At 34.6% G+C, this 23,795-nt stretch overlaps 5 protein-coding genes and 1 pseudogene across 7 annotated transcripts; 2 read left to right on the top strand and 4 right to left on the bottom strand.

Annotated features, from left to right (window-relative positions):
- The first annotated feature begins 29 nt into the window (after positions 1–29).
- Positions 30–1,710, top strand: LOC104702019 (nascent polypeptide-associated complex subunit beta). Its single transcript, XM_010417813.3, has 6 exons — positions 30–209; positions 659–726; positions 828–976; positions 1,071–1,127; positions 1,211–1,249; positions 1,327–1,710. Exons 2-6 carry the CDS (start codon positions 659–661, stop codon positions 1,506–1,508), a joined length of 495 nt encoding a protein of 164 aa, XP_010416115.1. The 5' UTR covers positions 30–209; the 3' UTR covers positions 1,509–1,710.
- Positions 1,711–1,756: 46 nt separating this feature from the next.
- LOC104702018 (organic cation/carnitine transporter 1-like) lies at positions 1,757–3,671 on the bottom strand. Its single transcript, XM_010417812.3, has 2 exons — positions 3,212–3,671; positions 1,757–3,075 (listed from the first exon to the last, which is right to left on the bottom strand). The coding sequence occupies exons 1-2, from the start codon at positions 3,648–3,650 to the stop codon at positions 1,904–1,906; spliced, it is 1,611 nt and encodes a 536-aa protein (XP_010416114.2). The 5' UTR covers positions 3,651–3,671; the 3' UTR covers positions 1,757–1,903.
- Positions 3,672–8,186: 4,515 nt separating this feature from the next.
- Positions 8,187–11,176, bottom strand: LOC104702017 (uncharacterized). Its single transcript, XM_010417810.3, has 5 exons — positions 9,632–11,176; positions 9,418–9,520; positions 9,139–9,327; positions 8,773–8,844; positions 8,187–8,561 (listed from the first exon to the last, which is right to left on the bottom strand). Exons 1-5 carry the CDS (start codon positions 10,108–10,110, stop codon positions 8,448–8,450), a joined length of 957 nt encoding a protein of 318 aa, XP_010416112.1. The 5' UTR covers positions 10,111–11,176; the 3' UTR covers positions 8,187–8,447.
- An 88-nt stretch (positions 11,177–11,264) lies between these two features.
- LOC147941645 (F-box/kelch-repeat protein At3g18720-like) lies at positions 11,265–12,851 on the bottom strand (annotated as a pseudogene). Its single transcript, XR_015562267.1, has 2 exons — positions 12,710–12,851; positions 11,265–12,507 (listed from the first exon to the last, which is right to left on the bottom strand). The product of XR_015562267.1 is annotated as an F-box/kelch-repeat protein At3g18720-like (transcript).
- Positions 12,852–13,515: 664 nt separating this feature from the next.
- LOC104702016 (uncharacterized) lies at positions 13,516–15,638 on the bottom strand. Its single transcript, XM_010417808.3, has 3 exons — positions 15,391–15,638; positions 14,142–15,034; positions 13,516–13,820 (listed from the first exon to the last, which is right to left on the bottom strand). Exons 2-3 carry the CDS (start codon positions 15,026–15,028, stop codon positions 13,817–13,819), a joined length of 891 nt encoding a protein of 296 aa, XP_010416110.1. The 5' UTR covers positions 15,029–15,034; positions 15,391–15,638; the 3' UTR covers positions 13,516–13,816.
- Positions 15,639–18,020: 2,382 nt separating this feature from the next.
- On the top strand, positions 18,021–21,207 carry LOC104702015 (uncharacterized). 2 transcript variants are annotated; one of them, XM_010417807.3, is made up of 6 exons: positions 18,021–18,898; positions 19,565–19,749; positions 19,869–20,103; positions 20,217–20,302; positions 20,388–20,479; positions 20,568–21,207. In XM_010417807.3, exons 1-6 carry the CDS (start codon positions 18,803–18,805, stop codon positions 20,825–20,827), a joined length of 954 nt encoding a protein of 317 aa, XP_010416109.2. In that variant the 5' UTR covers positions 18,021–18,802; the 3' UTR covers positions 20,828–21,207. The 2 variants fall into 2 exon arrangements, with proteins under 2 accessions (XP_010416109.2, XP_087315327.1); XM_087459201.1 differs by lacking the exon at positions 18,021–18,898 and adding an exon at positions 19,248–19,477.
- The last annotated feature ends 2,588 nt before the right edge of the window (positions 21,208–23,795 follow it).

Here is a 23,795-nt window from a genome sequence, read left to right as displayed (position 1 = left end):
TTAAATAATACGTACAGTGTGTTAAAGTTAAGATTGGCTACACACAACACAACACAACACATAGCATTTTTACTTAAAGGGCAAAAGGCAAAACCCTCCAGCGCCGCTTGGATCTTTCTCTCTTCTCTCTCTTGTTCTCACTCCCTTCCCTTATCTTCTTCTTTATACCCTTTCGACCAAGGAAGAACCCTAGAAATCCATTTATCAAGGTAAACTCACTTCACTAAATCCTTCTTACTTTTTCATTTCGATGTTCTCTCGATTGGTTCCATCTGATTTAGCCGAAGGTTCAAGATCAATTTCTTTTTTGTCTTCTTGATTCATATATAGTTCTTCATTGATTACATATACTGTCTTTGTTATTTTGATTATATAGTTTTCATCAACTGTTTAGTAAGTTAGTAGTAGTGTCTGTATTGGATACTTAATCGATTGAAAAAAAAAAATTGAAACTTTAGGTTAAGCTCATTGTAAAAGTACGAGCTTTGTTCTTCTTTACTTCACTGTGTTCTAATCTTAGTGTATTCAATCGTAAAACTGATTGATTTTTTTTTTTTTTAATTTGATGGAAGTATTAGTTATTGTTTGTATTAATGCAAACTTGTTAGATAACATTTTGGGCTAAATGGATTTAGCTTTGTGTGTTTTGGGTACACAGATGAATAGGGAAAAGTTGATGAAGATGGCTAACACTGTCCGCACTGGCGGAAAGGGTACAGTAAGAAGGTATGTCTACTAACAAGTCTTTTCTTTGTGAAATTGTTTTTTTTTGCCATATGCATGTTTGATGTTCTCCTCTTTAACATATTTTGAATCTCTCATTTCAGAAAGAAGAAGGCTGTTCACAAGACCACCACAACAGATGACAAGAGGCTCCAGAGCACTCTTAAGAGAGTTGGTGTGAATTCAATTCCCGCCATTGAAGAAGTTAACATCTTTAAGGATGATGTAGTGATTCAGTTCATTAACCCTAAAGGTAAAAAATCCAAAACTTTTTAGCTTTATATATCTCTGGACTTGGTAAAACCTTCAACTTTTTAATGATCATTATCTCTCTGTTTCTATTACAGTTCAAGCTTCCATTGCTGCTAACACATGGGTTGTGAGCGGTACACCACAGACTAAAAGTAAGTCTTGTATCCAAATAGATGATCCAATACTCTTTTCGGTTTAGGTATGGTCTAATCTCTGAATTTGTATTTTCCTGCAGAATTGCAAGACATTCTTCCTCAGATTATCAGCCAACTTGGTATGCACCCTTCTCTGTAAAATCCTTTCCCAAACCAATGTTCTATCAAGTTAACAGTTTGCTTTTGATAATCTCAGGACCGGATAACTTGGACAACCTGAAGAAGCTAGCGGAGCAATTCCAGAAACAGGCTCCAGGTGCTGGTGATGTCCCAGCAACTATCCAAGAAGAGGATGATGATGATGTCCCAGATCTTGTAGTGGGAGAGACTTTCGAGACCCCTGCTTCTGAAGAGGCACCTAAAGCTGCTGCTTCTTAGAGGAGGAAGACGAAGATGAAGAAGAAGAGCTCACCTGCAAAACCCATCATAAAATGTTTGTCGCTCTACCTTTTTTGAGCACTGTCAGATTCTTGTTTTCTCTAATGCTTGCCAACAGACAGACTCAGTTTTATTATCACTTGATGCTTTTTGGTCCGAACAGCAATTTTCCTTTTATTGAGGTTAGATCGCTTTTTGTTTACCACCTCTTCAAATTAGTTATTTCTAGGTTCTGTCGCTTCAAACACTTTTTGCAACACATGTCTTGGTTTTTGATTTCTTGAAGTGAACAAATCAACAGGATCGTACATTTAAATGGAAATTTGAAAGATTATGCATATTCCCAATTATTGAATGTAAAAATTCCATAGAAGCAACAACACTTGTCAATGCAATCAGGTAATCAGGACAGTTTTGTTTTCGATCTCTTCTGCTTTCCCCTGCTGCGCTAGCGTTTCGTAAAGCGGAGCATTTCGCGTTTCTCTCAGCCAGATACTCACTACACCGCTCAACACAGACGCAACACCAAAGACGATAAACGACATCATTGCACTTTCCCTTCCCAACGCAACTAGCAGCGGTGCAGCAGACGCTCCTAGCATAAACGCCTGACGCAAAAGCGATACTGCAGTGTTCCTCACGTTTGTCGGGAACAGCTCTACGCTGTAGACATACATGACGTCGTACGCTGTCGATGATGCCATGAACCCGACCGCCTCAACTGCAAGTTGTAACCATTTCGCAATAGATACCGCACGGATCACACGGTGGAGCGAGAGAACCGCGCAGAGCAGGCACGCGACTCCAGCGAGGTATGATGAATTCGAGAATAGTGGACGACGGTTCATGACCCCGAGGAGGAAACTTCCGATGAAAACCGCTGGAAACTCCATGAGGGCGTTAACAGCAACAGTTAGATAAAGATTGAAATTGAGATTCTCAGCATTTAGTTGGATTCCGTAATAAACAAAACCACTGCCAAATCCAGCCATCATAACCAATATGATCCTCTTCACTGCCCATTTCGTTTTCCAAAACTTTTCTGATGACGAAGTTTGATCGTTTCTCTCCGGAATTGGATCGACTAGGCTTAGATCCGAGGGAAGTTGTTTCCCGTTACGCCTCGCGAGTTTCTTCAAGATCACCATGGCTTCTTTGTTACGTCCCTTGACAAGAAGCCACCGAGGAGACTCATAAGCAAAGGGCAAGAGACAAACCGCGTATCCAAGTGGAAGAAAGGATATGATTCTGTAAAGATTCCTCCATGACTTCCTCTCCAAATAAGCCATGAGTGGCAGAGATAGAAAACCTAACGTGAAGAAGAAGAAACCGTATTGCCCTACTTGACCTCGCCATTTTTTACCGACGATCTCGGTCGCCAGTACGATACAACAAGACCCGATTCCTGATCTGAAAAACCCGTTGGCGAAACGCAAGAACGCGTAAATCCAAACGTTCGGTGAAAAGGAGATGGCAAAGGCCGTGACAAATGTTAACACACAAGAGAGTAATAGTGTCTTTTTTCGACCAAACCATGAGTCAGCAAGATATCCATAAACACCAGAACCTGTTAAAAAAGAAAAGAAAAGAATAGTGTAAATAACTCTTACCAAACCAGGAAGGATGGTTACACTGTCCACACCGTAAATACCAAACTTTAAAACTAATAAATATACAATGTTATTACTAATTAGGATCCTTACCGAAAAGAGATCCGATGAAGAATAGAGTGGAGGGAACAGCCACAAGAAACTTATGTTGACATATGAGATTCCACTCAGAGACAATAGTGTCACTTCTTGATCCGTTCCATTCCCATTCTCCTCTGGACAATCCACACAAAGCGGCTCCCTCCACGATGGCGCCGGTAGCAAGAATCCTCGCAGCGGGCTGAGCGTCGGAGAAAATGGAAACAAGAGTTGTCTGAGCATCGAAGACCCAAGCGATAGAGACTAAGAGAACATGCACGATCTGAGCAAAGCCAAGTGCGCCAATGTGTTGCTCGATCACCTCGTCAACTGTGAGTGCGTACCTACTGTTTGGTTGATTTGTTGCTTCTCCTTTCTCGGATGCTGATGAATCATTTGATATGTTTGGTGATGTCCCCATGAGCTTTGGAGCTTCTTGTTTTGAAGGCTCCATTATTTTTGTTGTTTCAGGTGGAAATATATTTTTTTTGTTTTTTTGAATTTTATGTTTGTTTGCTTGATTATATGCCATATATATATACACATGGTCGGGGAGTGGTTTTGTATCCAATTTATCACTCTCGAATAAAATATATATTCAAAAGTTGATGGTGCATAACTAGTCATTAAAATTTTCGTATATATATAAACAATTAAATTTCTCAAAACCTTTTTCCAAAAAAATACATATAAATTTTTCAAAACCTTTTTCCAAAAAAAGGAAAACAATTAAAATTTTCTTATATTCTGTGTCTAGGCATATTATTTGTTGCGTTTGTGGTACACGTTTATTAAATATCATGTTCATTTATAACTTTGAATTCAGTTATGTTGAACAAAGAAACTTTACATTTGTTAGCAAACTCTCTCTTTTGCCTTCTTTTTTCTTTTATCTTTTCCGTACTTTACTTTCATCTTCTTCTTTTTTTTTTCATCTTTTTGTCTATGTAACTCATTTCTTTTTGCAACAAACGTAACCCTTTAGTTCCCACTAATTTAAAAATATTGATAAAAGAAAAAGAAAATTAATAAACTGACAAAACTTACGGTTAGAATGCATGATGCATGAGTAAAGAAAAAGAACAAAAAATTATGATGCATGAGGACAACACATAGCTAAAATTACAAATTGAGTAATATGATGTGTAACCAATGCATGTGGATTGTAAACACACAGATGGGGTTTGATACTTGTCAGACATTGTTTTGATCGTGATTTCAAATTAAAGTTCGGTTCGCTTTGCAGGTTTTTGGCCGAATAATATATATATACATGAACTCTAGCTGAGTTTAAAATTTGCAAGAAACCTTTTGTAAGAGAACGTATTCATCCGTAAGTAGTTGGGTGTTACGTATGGCATACTTACATGTACACTTTTTACAATATTAATATACGGTTCCGCGTACGATTAATGTATACTGGATCTCTGTTTTCAAAAGTTAACAATAGTGTGGAGAAGTTTAAGCCAATCATGAAAGTCAAAAATTTGATCAATTATTTTTCATATTAGTCCCCATATGGTAAATAAATAAACTATAATAACTCTGTTAAAAATGGAATGATATAATTCTAAGATGAAAAATAGAAAACGTAACTACGTAAGCTATTATTTAGCGGTCAATTATGTTCGGTTTGCATATTAATGGACTCTGCAACAACTTAAGTTTTCAATTTAGAATTTTAGATTGTAAAAAAAATATAAGCAAAAAGGGTGTTGCATAATTGCATTGTAAAATATTACTTTAATAAAGAGGTGCGATCATCTCGAGAGCCCATGAAGAAAGTGGGACAAATAGTAGGATTACGACATTACGTGAGGTGAGGGGTCTATATTGATACGTAGATGATATCTTGGTATATTTCCGTATATATATGATGTACCAGCTATATCTATTTACCTTTCTTATAAATTAGTTTTTTTCCTTTTCTCTAGAATGTGAAATTTTATTTTCCCTTGAAACCTAGGTATAGAAGCTCTCTATATGACCTATATATCTATGCAATTTTTGGCAAGCTATAGATGAATACAAAAATTTGGTTCCAAAGGTCGTTTTCCGTGATAGAATCATATCCTTGTTTGTATACAAACATTTAGACAAACACAAAAGATATCTAACAAGTATATATTATGGACTTATTACTCCACCTAGACAATAACATATCGTTCATGAATCTTCCTTACGTGAATATTAGTTATTTGTGTTATTAAAGTTTCCTTGGGTGATAATGCTAGCACTTGTGATTACGTGTAGTATAAATGTATAATCTTCTAAATTAGTTTTATTATCTACAAACTTTTTTCTTGATTAAGATATAATTTTAGAGGAATATGCGTAACCAAAGCTCCTTTTTTCATGTGTTTTTTTTCTTGTATCTGGTGATAAATTGCGTGTGAATTTATTATATGTTTATATATGATATATCCTGGAAAAATGAGGATAAAAGTGTATAGTTATATGGCATATTCTACTTAGATTCTAAGGGATCGTTATGTGTATGTCTATATAGTTTTCGATAGGTCTTTTTATATTATACTATATACTCTAATCATAATATTTAAGAGGGAAAACTGATAAAACAAATTCGTGAGATCATTTAGAATTACAAGAAATGTATACATCAGAACATAAAATTAAGCAAATTTGTTTATTTTATACCAAATAAATATATTTATGTGCGATCAAGTGTTCCTTCCAAATGTTGAGAACTTGAGAGACTATTATCCGAAGTTCCGAACCACATTACTGCGTTTTCTGTTTTTGGCCATTACATGTGTTTTGATGGCCAATTTTTTTTTTTTAAAAGGTGATTTCCCGTATGTTTCGGGATTAGTTTGAATTTTGGTCTACTAGATGTTTATTAAAAGATATTATTATTGGTGACAAAGAAAAAGAAAACCATCAATTCCGGTTAGAAATTTAGAATAGAGTACTACAAGTATATTGTTGCACACAAAAAAGAAGTAGAAGTATAATTATGTAGTCAAGAATTCACAAAATATGTAATATTACAAAATAGATCATTCAAAGCATACTTATGTGTGGTGTTATAGTGAACCTCGTCACATTGTGTTGCAAAATGACATAAGAAAGAAAAGAATTTGGTTCGCTTTTCATGAATCAGATGAAAGAAGAAGCACAAAAATGAGGAACATCCCGAGGACTATTACTAGTGGAAGAACTAGTACCGACACGACATTAATGCAATATACTACTACACCATACCAAATAATCAGCCAATCGATGCTTAACCCATTTACATTTTGTCTATGTATCTCCTCATCAATTATTTTCCACAATGATTAAAATAAAATAATTTAATATATATGTAGTAGATCAATAATTAGTGGATTATATATGTAGTTGATCAATAATTAGTGGATTACGAGTTGTGGGAACACTCCAAATGCTCCGTTAAAGTTAGGCAAGCTTATATCCTTCTATAAACAAATAAAAGACACTATCTCTTGGTTCACAATCTCTATACCCTAAATAATATTACAACCTAAAAAGTAAACAAAGAAAACTCATCATCAGATAAATGAAAATAGATAACGTACAGTATTAATCTTTCGCAGTTGTATCCCAAATTGTTTTTTTGACTGACAAACCTGTAAGTTCAAACATATGTTACAAAATTATAAAATTATACTTGAGAAAACTTTGATTTGACACCGTTTTGTGTATGCAGTTTTGCCGGACCACTTTACATTTTTGAAAAATGTTTATAAATTTTAAAAAATAATATTGAATTTATAAAAAATCTTTTCTTTTTTTTCTTTCTTTTTCTCCTTTTTCTTAGTACACAGTCAATTTTGAAGTACAACTGTATTGTTATGACATTCTATCTCCATATATTCCATTTAGAGGTTATGGAATATAATTCCATTTACAGGTGAAAAGACAAAGGGAGGAATACTAGCAATCTAAGCTTTTGCATATCTTTTATTTTTATTTTTAGTTATAAGCATTTATATATTCCATTTAGAGGTTATGGAATATAATTCCATTTAGAGGATATGTAATACATATAATTCCATTTAATTTACAGGTAAAAGACAAGGGCAAATGGAGGAATACTAAGCAATCTATGCCTTTCTATATCTTTTTTTTAGTTACCAGCTCTAATTTATATAATTAATGGAGATAAAAAAAAAAAAAAAAAAAAAAAAAGAGAGAAAAACCCAAAATATGAAATATTTTACCAATGCATTCAACCGGGTCCGGATTAGCCGGTCTGACCAGTCAATCTGTGATGAAATCCGGTCAAGGTCTAACACTAAAAATCCATTACAAAGAAAAGTAGAAGAAATAGCATTTTGGGTTACCCACTTCTTGACGTTACAGAGAGCGAAGTACGATATATATTTATTGCGAGCAAGAGAAAGAAACAATTCCGTGACAGATGCTACTAAATGAATGATGTATTCCGTTTATCAATGCATGCGTCTTTTGCTTCACCCAAATTAAGGTTTTATAATGATCGAACACGCAGAAGCGTTATGAGATGAATATATATATAAACAACCCGTACTAGTCTACTAGAGCTGCTTCAAAGAACTGGTTTAAATCAAAAGGTTTAAAGTTACTGCAGAATTCTTATAATTTTGAATTTTCCCTTAAGTAATTAATAGAAAATGTGAACTCCAATTATCAAACATATATATATATATATATATATAAGAAGAAAAATATATGTCTACACTTTGCTTGTGTTTTTCATTTTAAATTAAAGAGTATAGGCATTGGATTATATTAAATTAGAAATCTTGATCCCAAAATCATATCCAAGCTACAATGTAAAAAAGACTTGCAACTGATTCAAACGAAACCTGTAAATAGCATAAATAAAGTTTTTTCACAAGACAAAACGATCAAAAAAATGACAAATCAACTTGGTTTTGAGGTGGATCAACCGAAGCAATGTTGAGTAGAGAAAGAAGTTAAATATTATAAGGTGGACGATTGCTAGAGCAAAACAGTTTTTAGGTATACGAAAACGGAAGCTTTTGATTATTATTCACTTAAAAATTTAGTTTTTTTTTTCTTAACCTGATTGTGTGTTAATCAATATAAGGTATTTGCTACTTCTATGAAATAAAATAGGAATGAATTACAGTTGAGTGTAACGAAAGGAAGAACAAATGTGCTAATATCTAGGATAGAAACAAATTCTTGAACCGATCTTTAATATGTACTCACTAGCAGTTTGCTGATATGTACTCACTAGCAGTTAGTATGAACCTGATCTTTACTCTTTGTGTGCAGCTTTAGGGTCCACAATCCTGTCTTTGCAGACCAGAGAAGCAGGGGATGTCTCTATAGTTGTACCTTGATCAACAACAGCCTTACCCTCCAATATATCCTGAGATAGTATGAAGTCAAAAACACTTATTAATGCCCAGAATAGAAAACTGAGAAAGCAAGCAAGTGAATCAGACTCCATCAATATATATATACACTAACTAAGATGCACATTGCCAGGTTCTGTTCCTAGCTTACCATTTGAGCAAACACAATTGGAGAAAACAGAAAGAACAATAGTAAATTAGTGCAGAGAAAGGGAAGATTACTACCAAAGAAGCAGGGGACGTCTCCATGGTTGTACCTTGATCAACAATAGCCTCAGCCTCACCCTTCAATTTGTCCTGACATATCATTAAATCAAAACTTAATGCCCTGAATGGGAAATTGGGAAAGCAGACAGTTTACATCAGAAATGGACAAAACATTGAATCAGAGTACATGTATATATATCCATTGCCATTCCAAAGAAAGACCATAAAAGAGAGAATAATAGGTTGTTTACTGAATCCTTATGCAACTAATATCCTCAATATGTCAGGTTGTGATCACGAGCTTAGCCTTTAAGCAAACAAAACTGGAGAAAACAGTTAAACAGAGAAGTTCATAGTGCAGAGAGAAAAGAGAAGATTTACTACCTTCTCTTGAGACGACGGTGTCATTTGATTTTGAGGAGTAGCCACAGGTAATCCCATCAGTGGAAGAGAAGTCGTGGGTGTTTTCTCATCATCGGACTGCATACTCGTCAGCAATTTCGACTTGTTCTTGGGATGGTCCACATTCCAATAGCATTGATCAAGACTACCAAAAATACCTAGACTAGGCAACTGATTCAAAATGGTATGGAAGTCAAGAACTTAACTAATGCACCAGAATGCAAAATACTGAGCATAAAGAGAAAAGAAGATGAATACTACCTTTTCTTGAGAAGACATTTGAGGAATAGGTAAAGGGATCATCTCATCAAGAGCATCTTTTTCTGTAAACCTCGTATTGGCCACTAGCTCAGCGTTGTCACAACTGTTGTACAAATGACGAGAAATCAAAATAGTCAGCGGAGAAAAACCTAACAAAACAAGCACATTAACGCATCTTCCAATATAATAATGGACAAGGATCAGAAATTTTTACATGGAAGAGCTCCTTTGGTCTTCGTTCAAGGAATCTTCTCCTCCTCCGTAATCCGAAGAAGAAGACTGTGAAGGAAGAGAATCTCCGAGTCTTTCCTCCTCCGCTAAGGTCCCAACATACGAGTGCTTTGGACTGTGACAGAGATGTAGCGGTTTTGGCTTGAGACCACCGTGATATTTCTTGAAATTTGCTACTGCTCTCTTCAAATCCCAACTACATTCATCAAGATAAGCCGTCGCCTCTTCTTTACTTACTTCACCAGCCGCCATCGTTTGAAATGAATGAACGAGCAGATCAAGTTGGCTCACCAAGCGTGCCCGATGCGGTGGATCTGTACGCACAATCTTTGCTGTGTTTCCCGAGAAGAAAGCATCTTTAGCTTCATCTAAATTGCTTCCGTAGAGATCAAGGTACATGAGTGCGGTGATCCTATTTGCTCCGGTTTCCTTACAAAATTGACCAACGAGATCATTCTCCATCGTTGGCGAGACAAGATTGAACGCGACTTATACTTTCAGAGAAAAAAATAGAACAAGAAGACGAAGAACAGAGCAAGAAGACGAAGGAAACACAACTCTTTTTTTCTTCACTCGTTTCGTTTGTTTTATACATGTGACTCACTTTTCAGTTAAGGGGTAAAAAGGTAACTGACCCTTCACGTATAAAAAAAGGAGGCGCTATATACTGTATTAAGTTTAACTCTTAACGAATTAAATCCGCTTCATTATCTTAAAACTTTTTTTTTTCATCAACCCGAACCGGGAATTAAGGGGTGGAATACAATTTCGGAATCAACCAAACCCGGTTAACTGGTACAACCTACACGACTAAAGATGAAACCCTAGAAGGAGCATTCTTCAAACTCCGCCAGGTTTCATCCCGTCATCGGGAACTTCTAAGCTATCCTCAATCCGGTGAAGGAGGGAGACACCGGCAAGGAGAACAAATCTCCCAACAGCACCGCCGAAGTCTAGAGCGCCGTGGAACATGAACACGACAAACTCCCCTCCTTACACACGCGGCACAACCCTCCGAAACATGAGGCGACTTCCGCCGCGGAAGCCAAACCGATTAAGATGCACGGCGGCTCGCTAGTCGCCTACTCCCAATTAAATCCCTCTATTGCCCACTTCCAAGAGGGACTTGCCTCGGCACCGACCTCGATCCCAGCCGGACTACACCCGCTTCGGCCACGGCTCCGCCCCGCCTCACGTTTACTCCACGCCTCAGCACCGCCGGAGAGGATAGCTCGAATAGTCTCCTCCTCGATTGTCCCACCACCTTCCACTTAAGAGGAGAAAGATAAGACCTTGGAGAAGCAGTAAAAGGGTGAGCCCTCCCCGGCGGCCAAAGAGGCTCACCGGAGAGGCAGGACCAGATCTACAAAGAAAACCTTGTGTCGTAGAAGAGGAGAGAGGAGAGAGAAGGGAGACGCGCGTGCAGTCACGCGCGGGAGCTTCAACCTTTTTTTTCATCTTAAAACTTATCTCAAGAACCAATCTTGGAGAAGGTATTCGCAGTAGTTTCTCCTAGGTCGGTTAACTTGTCCTTCCAAGTTTCTACAGAGTTTATATTATTTTCCATTAAAACTATCATTAATTGTAAAGTGCCAATAAACTAACATGTACTGTAGTAAAATGTAACCAGAGTGAAACACTTTTATTTTAAACTCTTAAAGATCAGTGCCCGAGCTACAATGTAAAAGGGGACTAGCAACTAGTTCAATATTAAACCTTGAAACAGCATAAAACAAAGTTTTTCAGTAGTTAATACCATCATAAGGTGACAAATTAGCTTGGTTGAGGGGTGGATCCACCCAAGCTATTCGGTCAGACAAATAGTTCATTCTAGGGGAACGATGGCTACTATATTTGTCATCAGCGAGATAGTGCATCATGCGATGGATATATTCAGTTCCTCTCCCCCAAGAGATCAGCTCTTGTAAGAGAGGTAGGTTGACTGGCAAATACTGTCAAGCCACCAAGTTCTCTCTTCTCTTCCCATACCTTACGTTTAAGGTCTAGCTTAAACACGGACGCTTTGTTGCTTGTGGAGATAACATATACATCCCCTTCATGCTCCATCACCAACAATCGGATCTCCCTCAAACCTGTCTGAGAAAGAAAGGCGGGACAGGGTTTCACAAGAAGAATATTCCAGGCTGCTCTGGGCGGGTCAAAAACCCCGAGGTGGCCGCAGGTACTGAGACAATAGAACATACCATTCGAAAATACACATTTAGACCATTCGAGATGGCCGGGTCTGTTTCTCGGGTAGCGATGGCTGGTCCATTTGGTTTCACCAGGGCGACAAGTCTTGATCTTAAAACCTAAACCTGAGCGGAAATTTGCACTCAAGATCGAGATGACCAAACAACTAGCTAATGTAGGACAGTAGGAGCGGCTGAGAATGCTATGCATTGGTATCCCTTCCATGGTAAGTAGACGCGCTCCCGGGTAAAAGGGTCAAGAAAGAATAACGCCTCGGGGAAATCTCGTTTTGAGGTAAGCAACCAACCATCCTTGTAACAAAGGAACTCATGGCAACCTAAGTCTGGAAAATCTTGCTTATATATTTGACCCCGCATTGTGTCAAAAAGAAGGTAGGTTTCAGTAGGAGTTTTGCGGTCCGTTATTCCTCTACGTGATGTATAACCAAAGCGTTCAAGTGGATAAAGCAGCCAAGGACGAGGCTGTAACTTCCTGAAAAAAACAGCTGCTTCACACCATGCCTTGCAGACAACGGAAGCTTGTATGTTGGCTTTTAACCCTAGACGGGACAGTATCTCGTGCAGGAGATCTGAGGGAATATCTAGATCCCACCTCGGTCCTGTTATACTCTTCTTCGATGGACGATCAATTCTTCTAGCTTTTGTACTGCATATATGTGACAATTAATTACAAGGAGGAAAACCCATTATTGACTGTTTGGTCTAGTGTGAAAGCTAGAAAAATTGAAATCGTTCGCTCGTGTAACAGTGAAAAAAACGTAACAGCACAAACCTAATCCTAATTCAGAGAATCATAAAATTCCGATCAAGATGAATAGAGAGAGAGATACATAGGAAATTAAACTCACGACTGCAGCATTATTCTCTTTCTTGAGACGTACGATGGAGTAGCGGCAGCCGGCAGGCACTGTATGTCAATCTCCAATATTTGATGCCACGATCAGATAGATAGGTATATATATATATATAAGCCTTGATTGTTTCCGGTTCCGGTTCCGGTTCCGGTTCCGGTTCCGGTTCCATTGCTAAAAAACCGCAACTTATCGAATTGCTATAATTTGGGCAACCCCCGCAATAACCGGAATGATCAAGTGAACCGGTGATCCGAAATAAACATTATGGAACCGGTCAGGAGCACAACAAGAATAAAAATAAACTGTGGACAAATAAGGAGTCAAGAACTAAACTACAAACCAATGAGTTATGTATATTCAACCACCAGTACAAATGATTAGATAGATACCTTTAAGGACATTCGCAGTTCCAGCATAAGCACAGGAAACAAGTGTCATATTAGTATATATTACAATATTTTCTAATCTGCTCATTGAATGTATTTGAAACTTCAGCTGTAGCCTTTACACTTTCTTGTAGATATTGGAACACAAATAAAGATTACAATATCTACGACTAGAGGTCCATAATCATCTCGCTGAAATTTCACATGCATGTCTCTCTCTCTTATAACCTTGACATGCTTTCTGACGGTCAGACTCAAGTTCCCTAAGGACAGCTGAGTGCTATCCAGCTAAACTCTGCAACTTATTCTACAGCAAAGAAGGACCATTGCTTGTTTTTTAAACCACTAATTTAGTCAAATCAATTTTCAGAATACTCTAAGACTCATTAAGCGCCTGAAACTGAACGCCCCCTCTAGTACAGAAATCAAGACTACCCTGCGCTTTAATTGCCAGTTGACTGAATCTCAGATTTGCAATTCACACATTGGACGGATACAATCTTTTTGAAACAGCTGATCCTATTGAATTTTGTACATCCACAATCCTCATATGTTGGATCAAAGAAAAGTCAAATCCAAGTAATTAAAAAGAAAGACCAGTGCTTTTTTCAGAGTTCACAACAAGAAAGCTCCAATATTTTTGAGTCTGGTTTATTTCAGAGCTCTTCAAATCCTCGCTCATCAATATCTACTTCCACTCTCTGCAACTCTTTTTTCATCTGCAAAATTTTTTTAAGTGGAAGCAATAAGAGACCTCACTGAGTTGGATAATCTCTAATGATAATAACTTCTGCATTGCTAAAACATGAAAACTAACAGAGAATAGTTCATCTACTGAAAATAGCAGAGCTTTACCAAAACTAAATCTTCCTAAACATTTGCAAATACTTAACCAAGAAAAAAGACAGAACAAACGTCCCAAGTTTTTCAAATTTAGTTGCTATTTCAAAGGGTAGCTAAAGTTGGAAACGAACTGAATCAAAGGTGTACATGCTAACAGAGTCAAGAACTCATATCAAGGTAATTACAAAACACTTTACCTCAGAAATGTAAGCGCAAGCATATTCAGGACTGCTTCTTGGTTTTTTACTGGTAGATTCATACGTATCATTTTGTACGCAACGTCGAATACAAATTCTTTCTGAGCTGGCAAGATATTGTAGACCTTGATGTTCCGTTGTAGAAGACGACCAATCTCGTTGGTAGATTTGTAGACTGTATCTTCCAAGAGCTTTCTTGTTGCATCGCCAATTTCATCAAGAATGTGTATGCAGTCTTGGTCTAATTTCGGATGACGACTTAGTTGAATACCAATGTAGACTAAAGTGCCAAAGGCTGCAACGATTTCTTCGGATCCACGGTGTTCTGGCATTGCTACTATGTTCTTAGCTTCATCTTTAAACTCTCTATAGAAGCGAACCAGAAAGTTCCATTTCAAAGATGTTGACATGTCAAGGAAAATGTAGAAACCCAACAATGGCTCTCTGTTGGCCAGATCGCGAAGGCAATATGAAAGCTCTGGCCATGTCAGATCGTTTTCGTGCGGTAATCTTGTCACGGAGTAGACAATGTTCCTTAGGAAACTCAAATCCGCTTCTCCTTCAATCTTGTCTATATTTGAGTGCTTTCTGAGGCATAATATAAGTAGAGGCTTGAGATCAGCAAGGGCATATGCAGAGAAGGGTTTATCTGAGAGGTAGAAGGACAGCAGTTGCAGTGCTTTGTTCCTGAGATCCCTATCGGTATTGTTGAGATAAAACTGCAGGAGTCTCACGCCTAACACGTTTGGGAAGGTCTCAATACAGAGTTGGTAAAGTGGAAAAGCAGATTGGTATTCCAGAGAATCCTGTGGGCTAAAGCATCCTCGCACCAGATCTGTATCTGTGATTGTTCCCGTCTCTCCAAGATATGCCATTGCGTTCTCCATTTTGCCCTAAAAAGAAAAGGTGGTTCAAGGAAGAATCAATTAGTGATTATAAACACAAAGCTTTCTTGTTCAAACTTAGAACTGGTCAGTTCGTATCCGATCAATCAACTAAACCCTAAATTTCCCACCCCAAAGGGTTTTACAAACACAAAGCTTTCTTGCTTAAACTCAGATCAATCAATCTAGTAATTAAACCCTTGGTTGCGGAACAAGAAAGAAGAAGAATATCTAAAAGAGAAACGAAATTGGATCGTGAACTGAGAATCTGAAGAACAAGAACGCGCCCTACTGTAAAAGAAACCACACAGAGGAAATCAAGAACAAGAATTTCAGAGAAACCGATACCAAAAACACTGACTTACCGGAGAATTTAGGGTTTTGAAACTCTAGGGAAGAAACTGGGAAGCAAGACAATGGAATATTGCGACAGGAATTTTAGAACTCTGGGGGTAGAAGATGACTTTCGCGTTGAAGACAAAGAGAATGAGAGCACTTGACTGAATTCAACTTACGCGAGAGAGAGAGAGAGAGAGAGAGAGAGAGAGAGAGAGAGAGAGAGAGGGGGGAAAAAGAGACGTTAGAGAACTTAAGATCAATTTCTCTTGGGCTTAAGATCAATTTCACTTAACAGGCCCATTTATCATAATTGTGCGACTTCTTTTATTTATACAGCCATTTTTTTTTTCACCACCAATTTATAAATTAGTAATAACAAATGTAAAACCAAATCTACTATACATTACAAGGATCTATACTTAATTTTCAATAGCATTCGAATTTTGTTTGGAGTTCCCAAATCTTATTTGACATTACTTATCGGCTTATCGTCGCCGATCTTCTTGATTTGAGTTATAGTACTACTATAAATTACAATAGAAACAGAGCTAAATTAGCCCAAACGAGATTATTGTATACATTTTTTAAGCTGTTGTAGTTGCATCCCTGGGATGAACAGCATATTCGTTGCATCACACGGTCCAACACATGTATAATAATCAATCATAACACACAACTACTTCACACTATAGTACAAAGATATAAATTTTGTGGATAATAATAACTCTCATAGCGTTGGCGACATAGCGACTCGGAGTAGTGTGGTGACTGAGGAGGAAACGACAACATATAGGACACGTGACTTTTAGTTAAACAAAGTAACAAAAAAAAGTAACAAACTATTCCCCCCACGTGTTAAACATACAATATATAATTCGAAATCTTTTTCCTATAACATTCGTTCAAATCTTTTTAACAAAGAAAATGCTCTTTTCACAATATATAGATATTAAAAAAAAGGAAAATGTTGAGAGCTCTAGAATCCAACTTGTTCATTTAAACTTTTTTTTTATTGCAAGAGACTATTTAGAGATTTTCTTTCCATTACACTAATCTATAACACCACACAGGCACACATGAACTCCATTACTTAGTCGGTAGAACTTTTGAACTTTTAGTACAGTATCAGTACTTGCTAACCGCAATTGAGAAAAATGCATAATAATCAAAAATACGTAAGGTATTATCATGAACATAAAAAAAAAAAAAAAGTTATGGAGGAAAATTATAAATAATTGAATTGGAGAAAAAGAAGAAAAAAAATAATAGAAGCAAAACGCGAGAGACCGACGCAGTTTTGGCAGAGACACGCGTCGAGCAGGAAGCGAACTGATCCGACACCACACTCTTGTTCCAGTGTTCACATTCTTCACTCTTCTTATTATTTCACTCAGCATTTCTCTCCACATTCACCCTTTTATTTTTATAATGTTCTTTTTACCTCTGCCTTTTTTTAATTTTATTTTTATTGTCGGTATTTTACTTGTGTATAAATTAATTATCATTCTTCTTACTTACTTCTAGTCAGCTAATTAAGTTTACGTCGGTGATTGACTCATATGCTCGAAATATTATATAAATCAAAAACCGTAATTCCAAAAATTATAGATAACTCGAATTTTTATACATATACACACAAAAAAATCAAACGACATTTATATGAGAGCGGAAATCTTAATCATCTTTCTTCTTTCTAAAGAATAACAACTAACTAATGGTATAATTTTTTTTTTGAGTGGTGAGATTTTTTTTTCTTCTTTTCACCATGAACTTAATCATAATGTCTACAAATCTTCACAATTATTTTTGTTTCTTCTGTTAATCGTAAACGTTTTAAAAAATAGTAATAATTATCTCGTTTCATATATATTTTAGAAATTAGGATGAAATGAAACATTTTCTTTACTGGAAAATATGATCACTATTTAAGTTATTATTTATCCGTACTGTGTAAGAAGATTTTTTTTTTACTTGAGCTACAGAAACTATATAATTTATTTTACTATAAAGATACATTTTTCTTTGTTAAGAAAATAGAAATATATTTACATAATAAAAAGTATGTAATGTAATAAACTAATAATTCTCATAAAAAATCTTTATGTAAACAAACAAGTAATCAGCATTGACAAACTCTTTCCGTTTGTTAGATTTCTGACTTTACAGTTTCTTAACCCAAACATTGATAGTATATGAACCCATAGATATTTTATTCACGTCAATAACTAAAAAAGACTTACGAAAAAACAAAACAAAAAACTCATTACTGGCATTTTCAGAAAGCTTTACCACTCACTCACCAGTCACCATAAAAAAGGATTAATTTAGTTAATCTGTAATAGTATATGTCTAGCGTCGTCCTCGTGTTCTCCAAAATTACAATTAATCCATATATAGCTAATTAACTTTAAAAAAGAAAGATATCCTGGCATAAGGTCATCATGAGCATATTCGATATATAAAACAAAAGAAACTATTACCAATTTCATTTAATACTTGCAATGTGACTAGATTTGTGTTGTAGTAATGACGTAATTATGTTCTAAAACTTTTTGGTTCTTTTTTTGGCTATCTATAAATTATACAAATATATATATATATATATATGAGTATTATTGTATAATAATAACGCAATCCTCCTTTTTTAAATTTAGCTAGATACGAGTTGTTTTTTCTTTATGGATTATATCTATTTATTTGTTAGAAACAGAAAGAAAGAAAAAAATCAGACAAAACTCAAAAGTCTTCAGTTTCATACTTGGGGCCTTGAGGAGGGGGGTTTGGTTTTTTTTATCAAATAAAAAAAATGGGAAGTAATTAGCTAATAAATAAATAAAATAAAAGGATCAGAGTGAGTGAAATGGAGATAGAGAGAGAAAGAAGCTTTCGTTTCCCTTCTTCCATTAATACAAAGCAATCCTACTCACAAAGCTTTTATTCATCTCTACTTCAGTTTCTCTTGTCCTCATTTTTCATCTGATAATTAAAACCGCTAAAACAAACCCATTCTCATTTTCATCTTTATAATCGAATCAAAAAGTTTCGATTTTTTTTTTTTTTTTTTTTTTTTGTTTTAAAGAACCCAGAAGAAGAAGCTCTGTTCTTGTTCTTTAGTGTGTTATCTTTTTTCTTTTTTTTTTCTGGGGGAGGGGTTATTTAGGGGGTGGAGAATCTGAGTGTTTGGATTTACAGAAAAGATTAAAAGGAAAGAGAGTTATATTGGGAATTATAAAGCTACCATATTGGGATTTGTTGTGTTTTTATTTTTTTATTTTTATTAATGAGAGAAGACCAGAAATTATTAAATTTCCAAACTCTGTGTTCCCTTTCGTGGATTAGGATTTGTTTATAAAAAGATCTCTAATTTCAGAGAGATTGACTAGACCAAGACCAAGAACAAGAACAAGAACAAGAAGAAGAGTGTAGATAAGAAGAAGAATGTGGTGGTGGTGTTCTTCAACTAAAGGTCGTTCGAATCTTGAGAGGTTTCTTTTAGGAATCACTCCTAAGCCTCCTTCCTTCTCTCTTCCTCAGGTAAATTAACTCTTCTTCTTCTTCTTCTCTTGAAGCTAATCCTCGATTTAAGGGATAATTTGAGTCTTACGTCTCAACTAATCATTTTTTTCTTTTAATTAATCGGTTGTCTCCCCTCCCCACCTCTCAAATCTCGTATTCTAATCAACAGATTTTGTCCAGAAGGTCTTTTTTTGTTTTTTTAATCACGGGATGATGTGTATCAGGCAACCTAAATAAAAACTAGTAGTAAATATTTTTCATGATTTTGGGTGTGATGAGATTTGGCAAATAGAGACAATAATTGCATGGTCCATCAAGGTGTAAAAATTATATCTATGAAAATCAAATCTATCCCTTCATGGATTCTGTATCACCCACGTGGAATAAACGTGCGACTTAATTTGCTTTCCTCAACATTTTTATTATTATTATATTCAATAATACTGAGTAGTCTTGGTTGAAATCTTCTTGATGCTTGCTAGTTGCTGCTGGGTTTATATAGAGACCTATCTCTCTGTATCATTAGAGAGGGTTTATGTCTGTGTTTATGGATTAATCTGAACTGCTTGAATTTGATCTTAACAACTTAATCATATAGTAAGTGATTTGAATTTTTTTTGAGGTTTGAGTGTCGGTTGCAGAGCTGTTTTGAGTGATCTTTTTTTTTTTGACAATTCTTGGCAGGAACATGGAAAGGATGAGGTTGAATATTTCAGGCTTGGTGATCTCTGGGACTGTTACGATGAGCTGAGTGCATATGGATTTGGATCGCAGGTCGAGTTAAGCAATGGTGAAACTGTTATGCAGTACTATGTCCCGTATCTATCAGCCATCCAAATCCACACTAACAAACCCGGCTTGATTTCCAGGTTTGTTGTGATGAGCATTGTCTTGTCTTGTTTAATAATGGGAGTTTCAGGATAGGTCTATAGGTGTTTAATCTGTTGGAGTTTCGTCGTACTGAATAGTTTTGTTGTTGTTGTTGCAGGAACCAGAGTGAGGTGGTTGAATCTGAGAGTAGCGAGTGTTGGAGCGATAGTGAGAGTGAAAAGTTGCTGTCAAGGTCAATGAGCAATGATTCGAGCAAAACATGGGATGCTGTCTCTGAAGATTCGGTTTCTGATCCGGATGCTACACTACTGCTGAAAGATAGACTTGGTTACCTTGACTTTAAGCACATCGAAAGAGATCCTCCCTACAAGCGGGTTCCCTTAACCGACAAGGTTCTCTCTTCTCTCCCTTCATTTCTTTAGTTACTCTCTCCTTTTTTTTTTTTTTAAATGTAATGAGCTATGGTTTTGAATACAGAAGTGTAATGTTCTTGATTCTCTTTCAGATAATTGAACTGGCGGAGAAGTATCCTGGACTCATGACCTTAAGGAGTGTCGATATGTCTCCTGCAAGTTGGATGGCTGTTGCGTGGTAAGTCGTTTGTTGTTCAAGTCAACACAACCCTTCCTGTTTTTGTACTTCCAATGGGTGACTGAGTGATGATTTGATGAATTAGGTACCCTATATATCACATCCCAGCATGCAAGACTGAGAAAGATCTGACGACAGGCTTCCTAACTTATCACACTCTTTCTTCGACTTTTCAAGGTACGTATGATCACTAGTTTTACCCAAAATTAATTATGACCAAGCACCATTTCTTGTTTTTTGTTAACGGCTTGAACAAAAGCTGCAGATAATGTGGTGGAAGGAGATCAAAGCAACAACAAAGACCAGGACGAAACTGAAGAGTGTGATGAAGAATCTGTTGTCAACAAGAGAATCCCATTGCCTCCATTTGCTTTAGCTAGTTACAAAATGCAAGGTGATCTTTGGAGCAAGACAGGATTTGACCAAGACCGGTTGAGTTATCTTCAAAAGGCTGCAGATTCATGGCTCAAACAGCTCAATGTTGATCACCATGACTATAACTTTTTCATAAACTCGAGCTTCTAAAAGGGTCTTCGTAGCTCGTTTGTTTATCGTTTCTCCAAAAAAAAAAAAAAAACAACCGTAACCCCTGAACATTTCTTTCTTGTTTCAAGCTCCTATCCTCTCTGCTTCTCTGTGTTTCTTCTCTTCTTTTTGTTTTTCTTTTGTCTGGCCCGTTGTGTTGTTTTAGGTAGCAACCGCCATCGCGGAGCTTTTCCTCCTGTTGCAAGCCAATCATGGAAGTATCTAAGAAAGAAAACATTTTTTTTTTATTCCTTTTACTTTTGTTTTTGGGTTTTTACAGTGATGAGAAAACAAGAAAAATTGTTTTTTCTTGGGGTGAGCCGATGTAAATGGTTCCGTGAACAGAGTACTCTGGTTAATATATAATTTTTTTTTTTTTTTTTTTTTTTTTTTTTGTATGTCGGTAAGAGCAAACTATTTTTTGTTGGATTTTGTTGATATATGTCTTGTTGTTTTTTCTTTTTCTTTTAATTTAGTGTTGAATATGATATGATGATGATATTTTTGTCTTTAGTCTTTACAATAGACAGTTACATTTTTGGACTTAGAGAATTTCTGACTCAAAACGTATTTTAGAAACGGAAGTCCAAACTTCAAATAATTAAAACCGTAACAGTCAAACTTTTAGTTCAACAACTTTTGTTTGCTATATCAGTTAATACTTAACTAGATTAACATTCGTATTAGAGCACGAGCACGGGTTGAAATTCATTTTATTTATATTGTAATATTTTATAAAATATAACTTATGTGATTATTTTTAAACAAAATTTTAGATAAAATATTATGCAATAAAATTATATGCTAAATAAGATGATTTGAAAAAGATATTTATTTTGTAAGTTTTATATTGTTAATGATTTTAGATAATTACACGTGATATAACATTGGTTAAATTTTATTTTATACAAAATTTTGTATATTTTCTATTTTAAAATAAAATTTTAATATATTGCATTAGTTTACGTATTTGAAGTTATTTCAATAATATATATTCTATATCATGACTTGAATGTCATTAAGGTATTATATTATAAGTAATTTAATATATTGTTATACTTTTTGTTTTAATATACTTGGTTTTTTAAAATTCTTTCATATTATAGTGACATATTATTGACATTGATATAACAAACCAATTTAGAGTGTTTATAGTTTCTAACTTTAATATCAAGTTTCAATATTTTAAAAATATTTCAAAATAAATTATTTAAAGTTTATTATATTATATAAAATTATAAAATTCAACTAAAAAATATGAAATTGAAATTTAAATATTCAAATTTTGACATGTTACTCAGTAAATTTTTTTAATTCAATAGATATTATTTTTAAAGAATAATATTAATAAAAATTGAATATTTTATAGATTGAATCATTTATATTTGTTTTTAAAAATTCAACTTATGGTATATCCGGAAATAAAAATATTTTTTTCATTATAATAAATAATATGATAATTTATTTGTTTCACAAAATATATTCATATATAAAAATGAGAGGTGAAGTATAATAATAATTAACAAATTAAAATGTTAAGTTAGATATCAAAGGATTTTATTTGATGAATAATTTAGTAAAGGAAATTAATATGGTAAGTTAGATGATATCAAATGATTCTTTAGAATATTCTCTTTAAGATTTTTTGAAACAATAAATCTAGACTATACAAATAATATAAAACTTAATCTATAACTTATTTGTAACCAACTTATTAAAATTATATAGTCTACAAAACAATGTTATGTACTTCCGTTTTATAATATTTTACTCTTAAAAATACAGGTTAACAACAAGTATTTATTTCCTTTTTTATAATATTTTACTCTTAGAAATTTCAACCCCTGTTATAGTATTTTACTCTTAAAAATACAGATTAACAACAAGTATTTATTTCCTTTTTTAATTGTTCTATTAACTTTTTACAGATTTCTTCATTATATGAGAAAAAATTATGATATTCAACTCTGTGACTATCCTTCTGATAACAAAAAAAAAAAATTGTCTACCAAAAATATGGGTGTAGACTGTGTATAGCATTTCTTTAGAGATCAAGTCATCTATATATACATTTTTATTTAAAAATAAAAATTAAGGAAAGGAACACATGTTTACTCCAAATGTGTATGGTACCAATTACCAAAGTGGGGTTTTTGTTTTTTTTTTGTTTTTTTGTTTTAAATGTGTGTTTGTACTTGATATACTAGTTATTGTCGTTTCCTAACTTAGCTACATTAAATCAATCGAAACCTGAAATTTGACATGTAAATAGTCGAATAATTAAGTGATTTGAAGTATTTGAAGTATTAAGTGATTTTTGTTTTTTTAGTTTAATTGATTTCAAGTATGCTCTAAATTTTTTGTATGTCCGATTTAATATTGTATATTTTCGGTTGATATATTAGTTATATAAACAATTCAATAATCGATAGATTGGAAACGGTTAATGAACTATTTATATAACTATTATGTCAACCGGAAACGACAATATTAAATCAGATATGATTATCTACATGCTAAATTTTTAAAAGTTGATGGTAAGTATATAACAACATGTAGACAATCAAATAATTAATGTATAAATCAGAACATGGTTCTAGTATAAAATTAAGGAAAAGGATGATAGATTTACTCCATATATATGTAACAAAGTGGTTTTTTTTTGGTTTTTAGTTTAATGTTTCCAAGTATGCTCTATATGTATTTTTTTTTAAAAAAATTGTCCATTCCGGTATACTATTCATATAGACAGTTCACCAACCGCTTCCGATAACAATCAAAATCGATCGTTTTAGTAATTTTGTTGTCGTTTTCTCACTAATGATTTTAAAGCAATCAAGCTCTAAATTTTACAACGTACAATCAAATAATTTATGGTTTTAATTCAATTACAAAGTTCAGAAATCTCATTAAAATAATAAATTATTGTTATTTTGAATTGAATGATACACCTAAAATTTTGTGTTTT

Source organism: Camelina sativa, chromosome 7 (assembly GCF_030686135.1).
Source record: "Camelina sativa cultivar CO46 ecotype springtype chromosome 7, ASM3068613v1".
In the NCBI taxonomy this organism is placed as follows: Eukaryota; Viridiplantae; Streptophyta; class Magnoliopsida; order Brassicales; family Brassicaceae; genus Camelina; species Camelina sativa.
The sequence above is the reverse complement of the archived record's forward strand: the minus strand, read 5'-3'. Positions and strand labels throughout refer to the sequence as shown.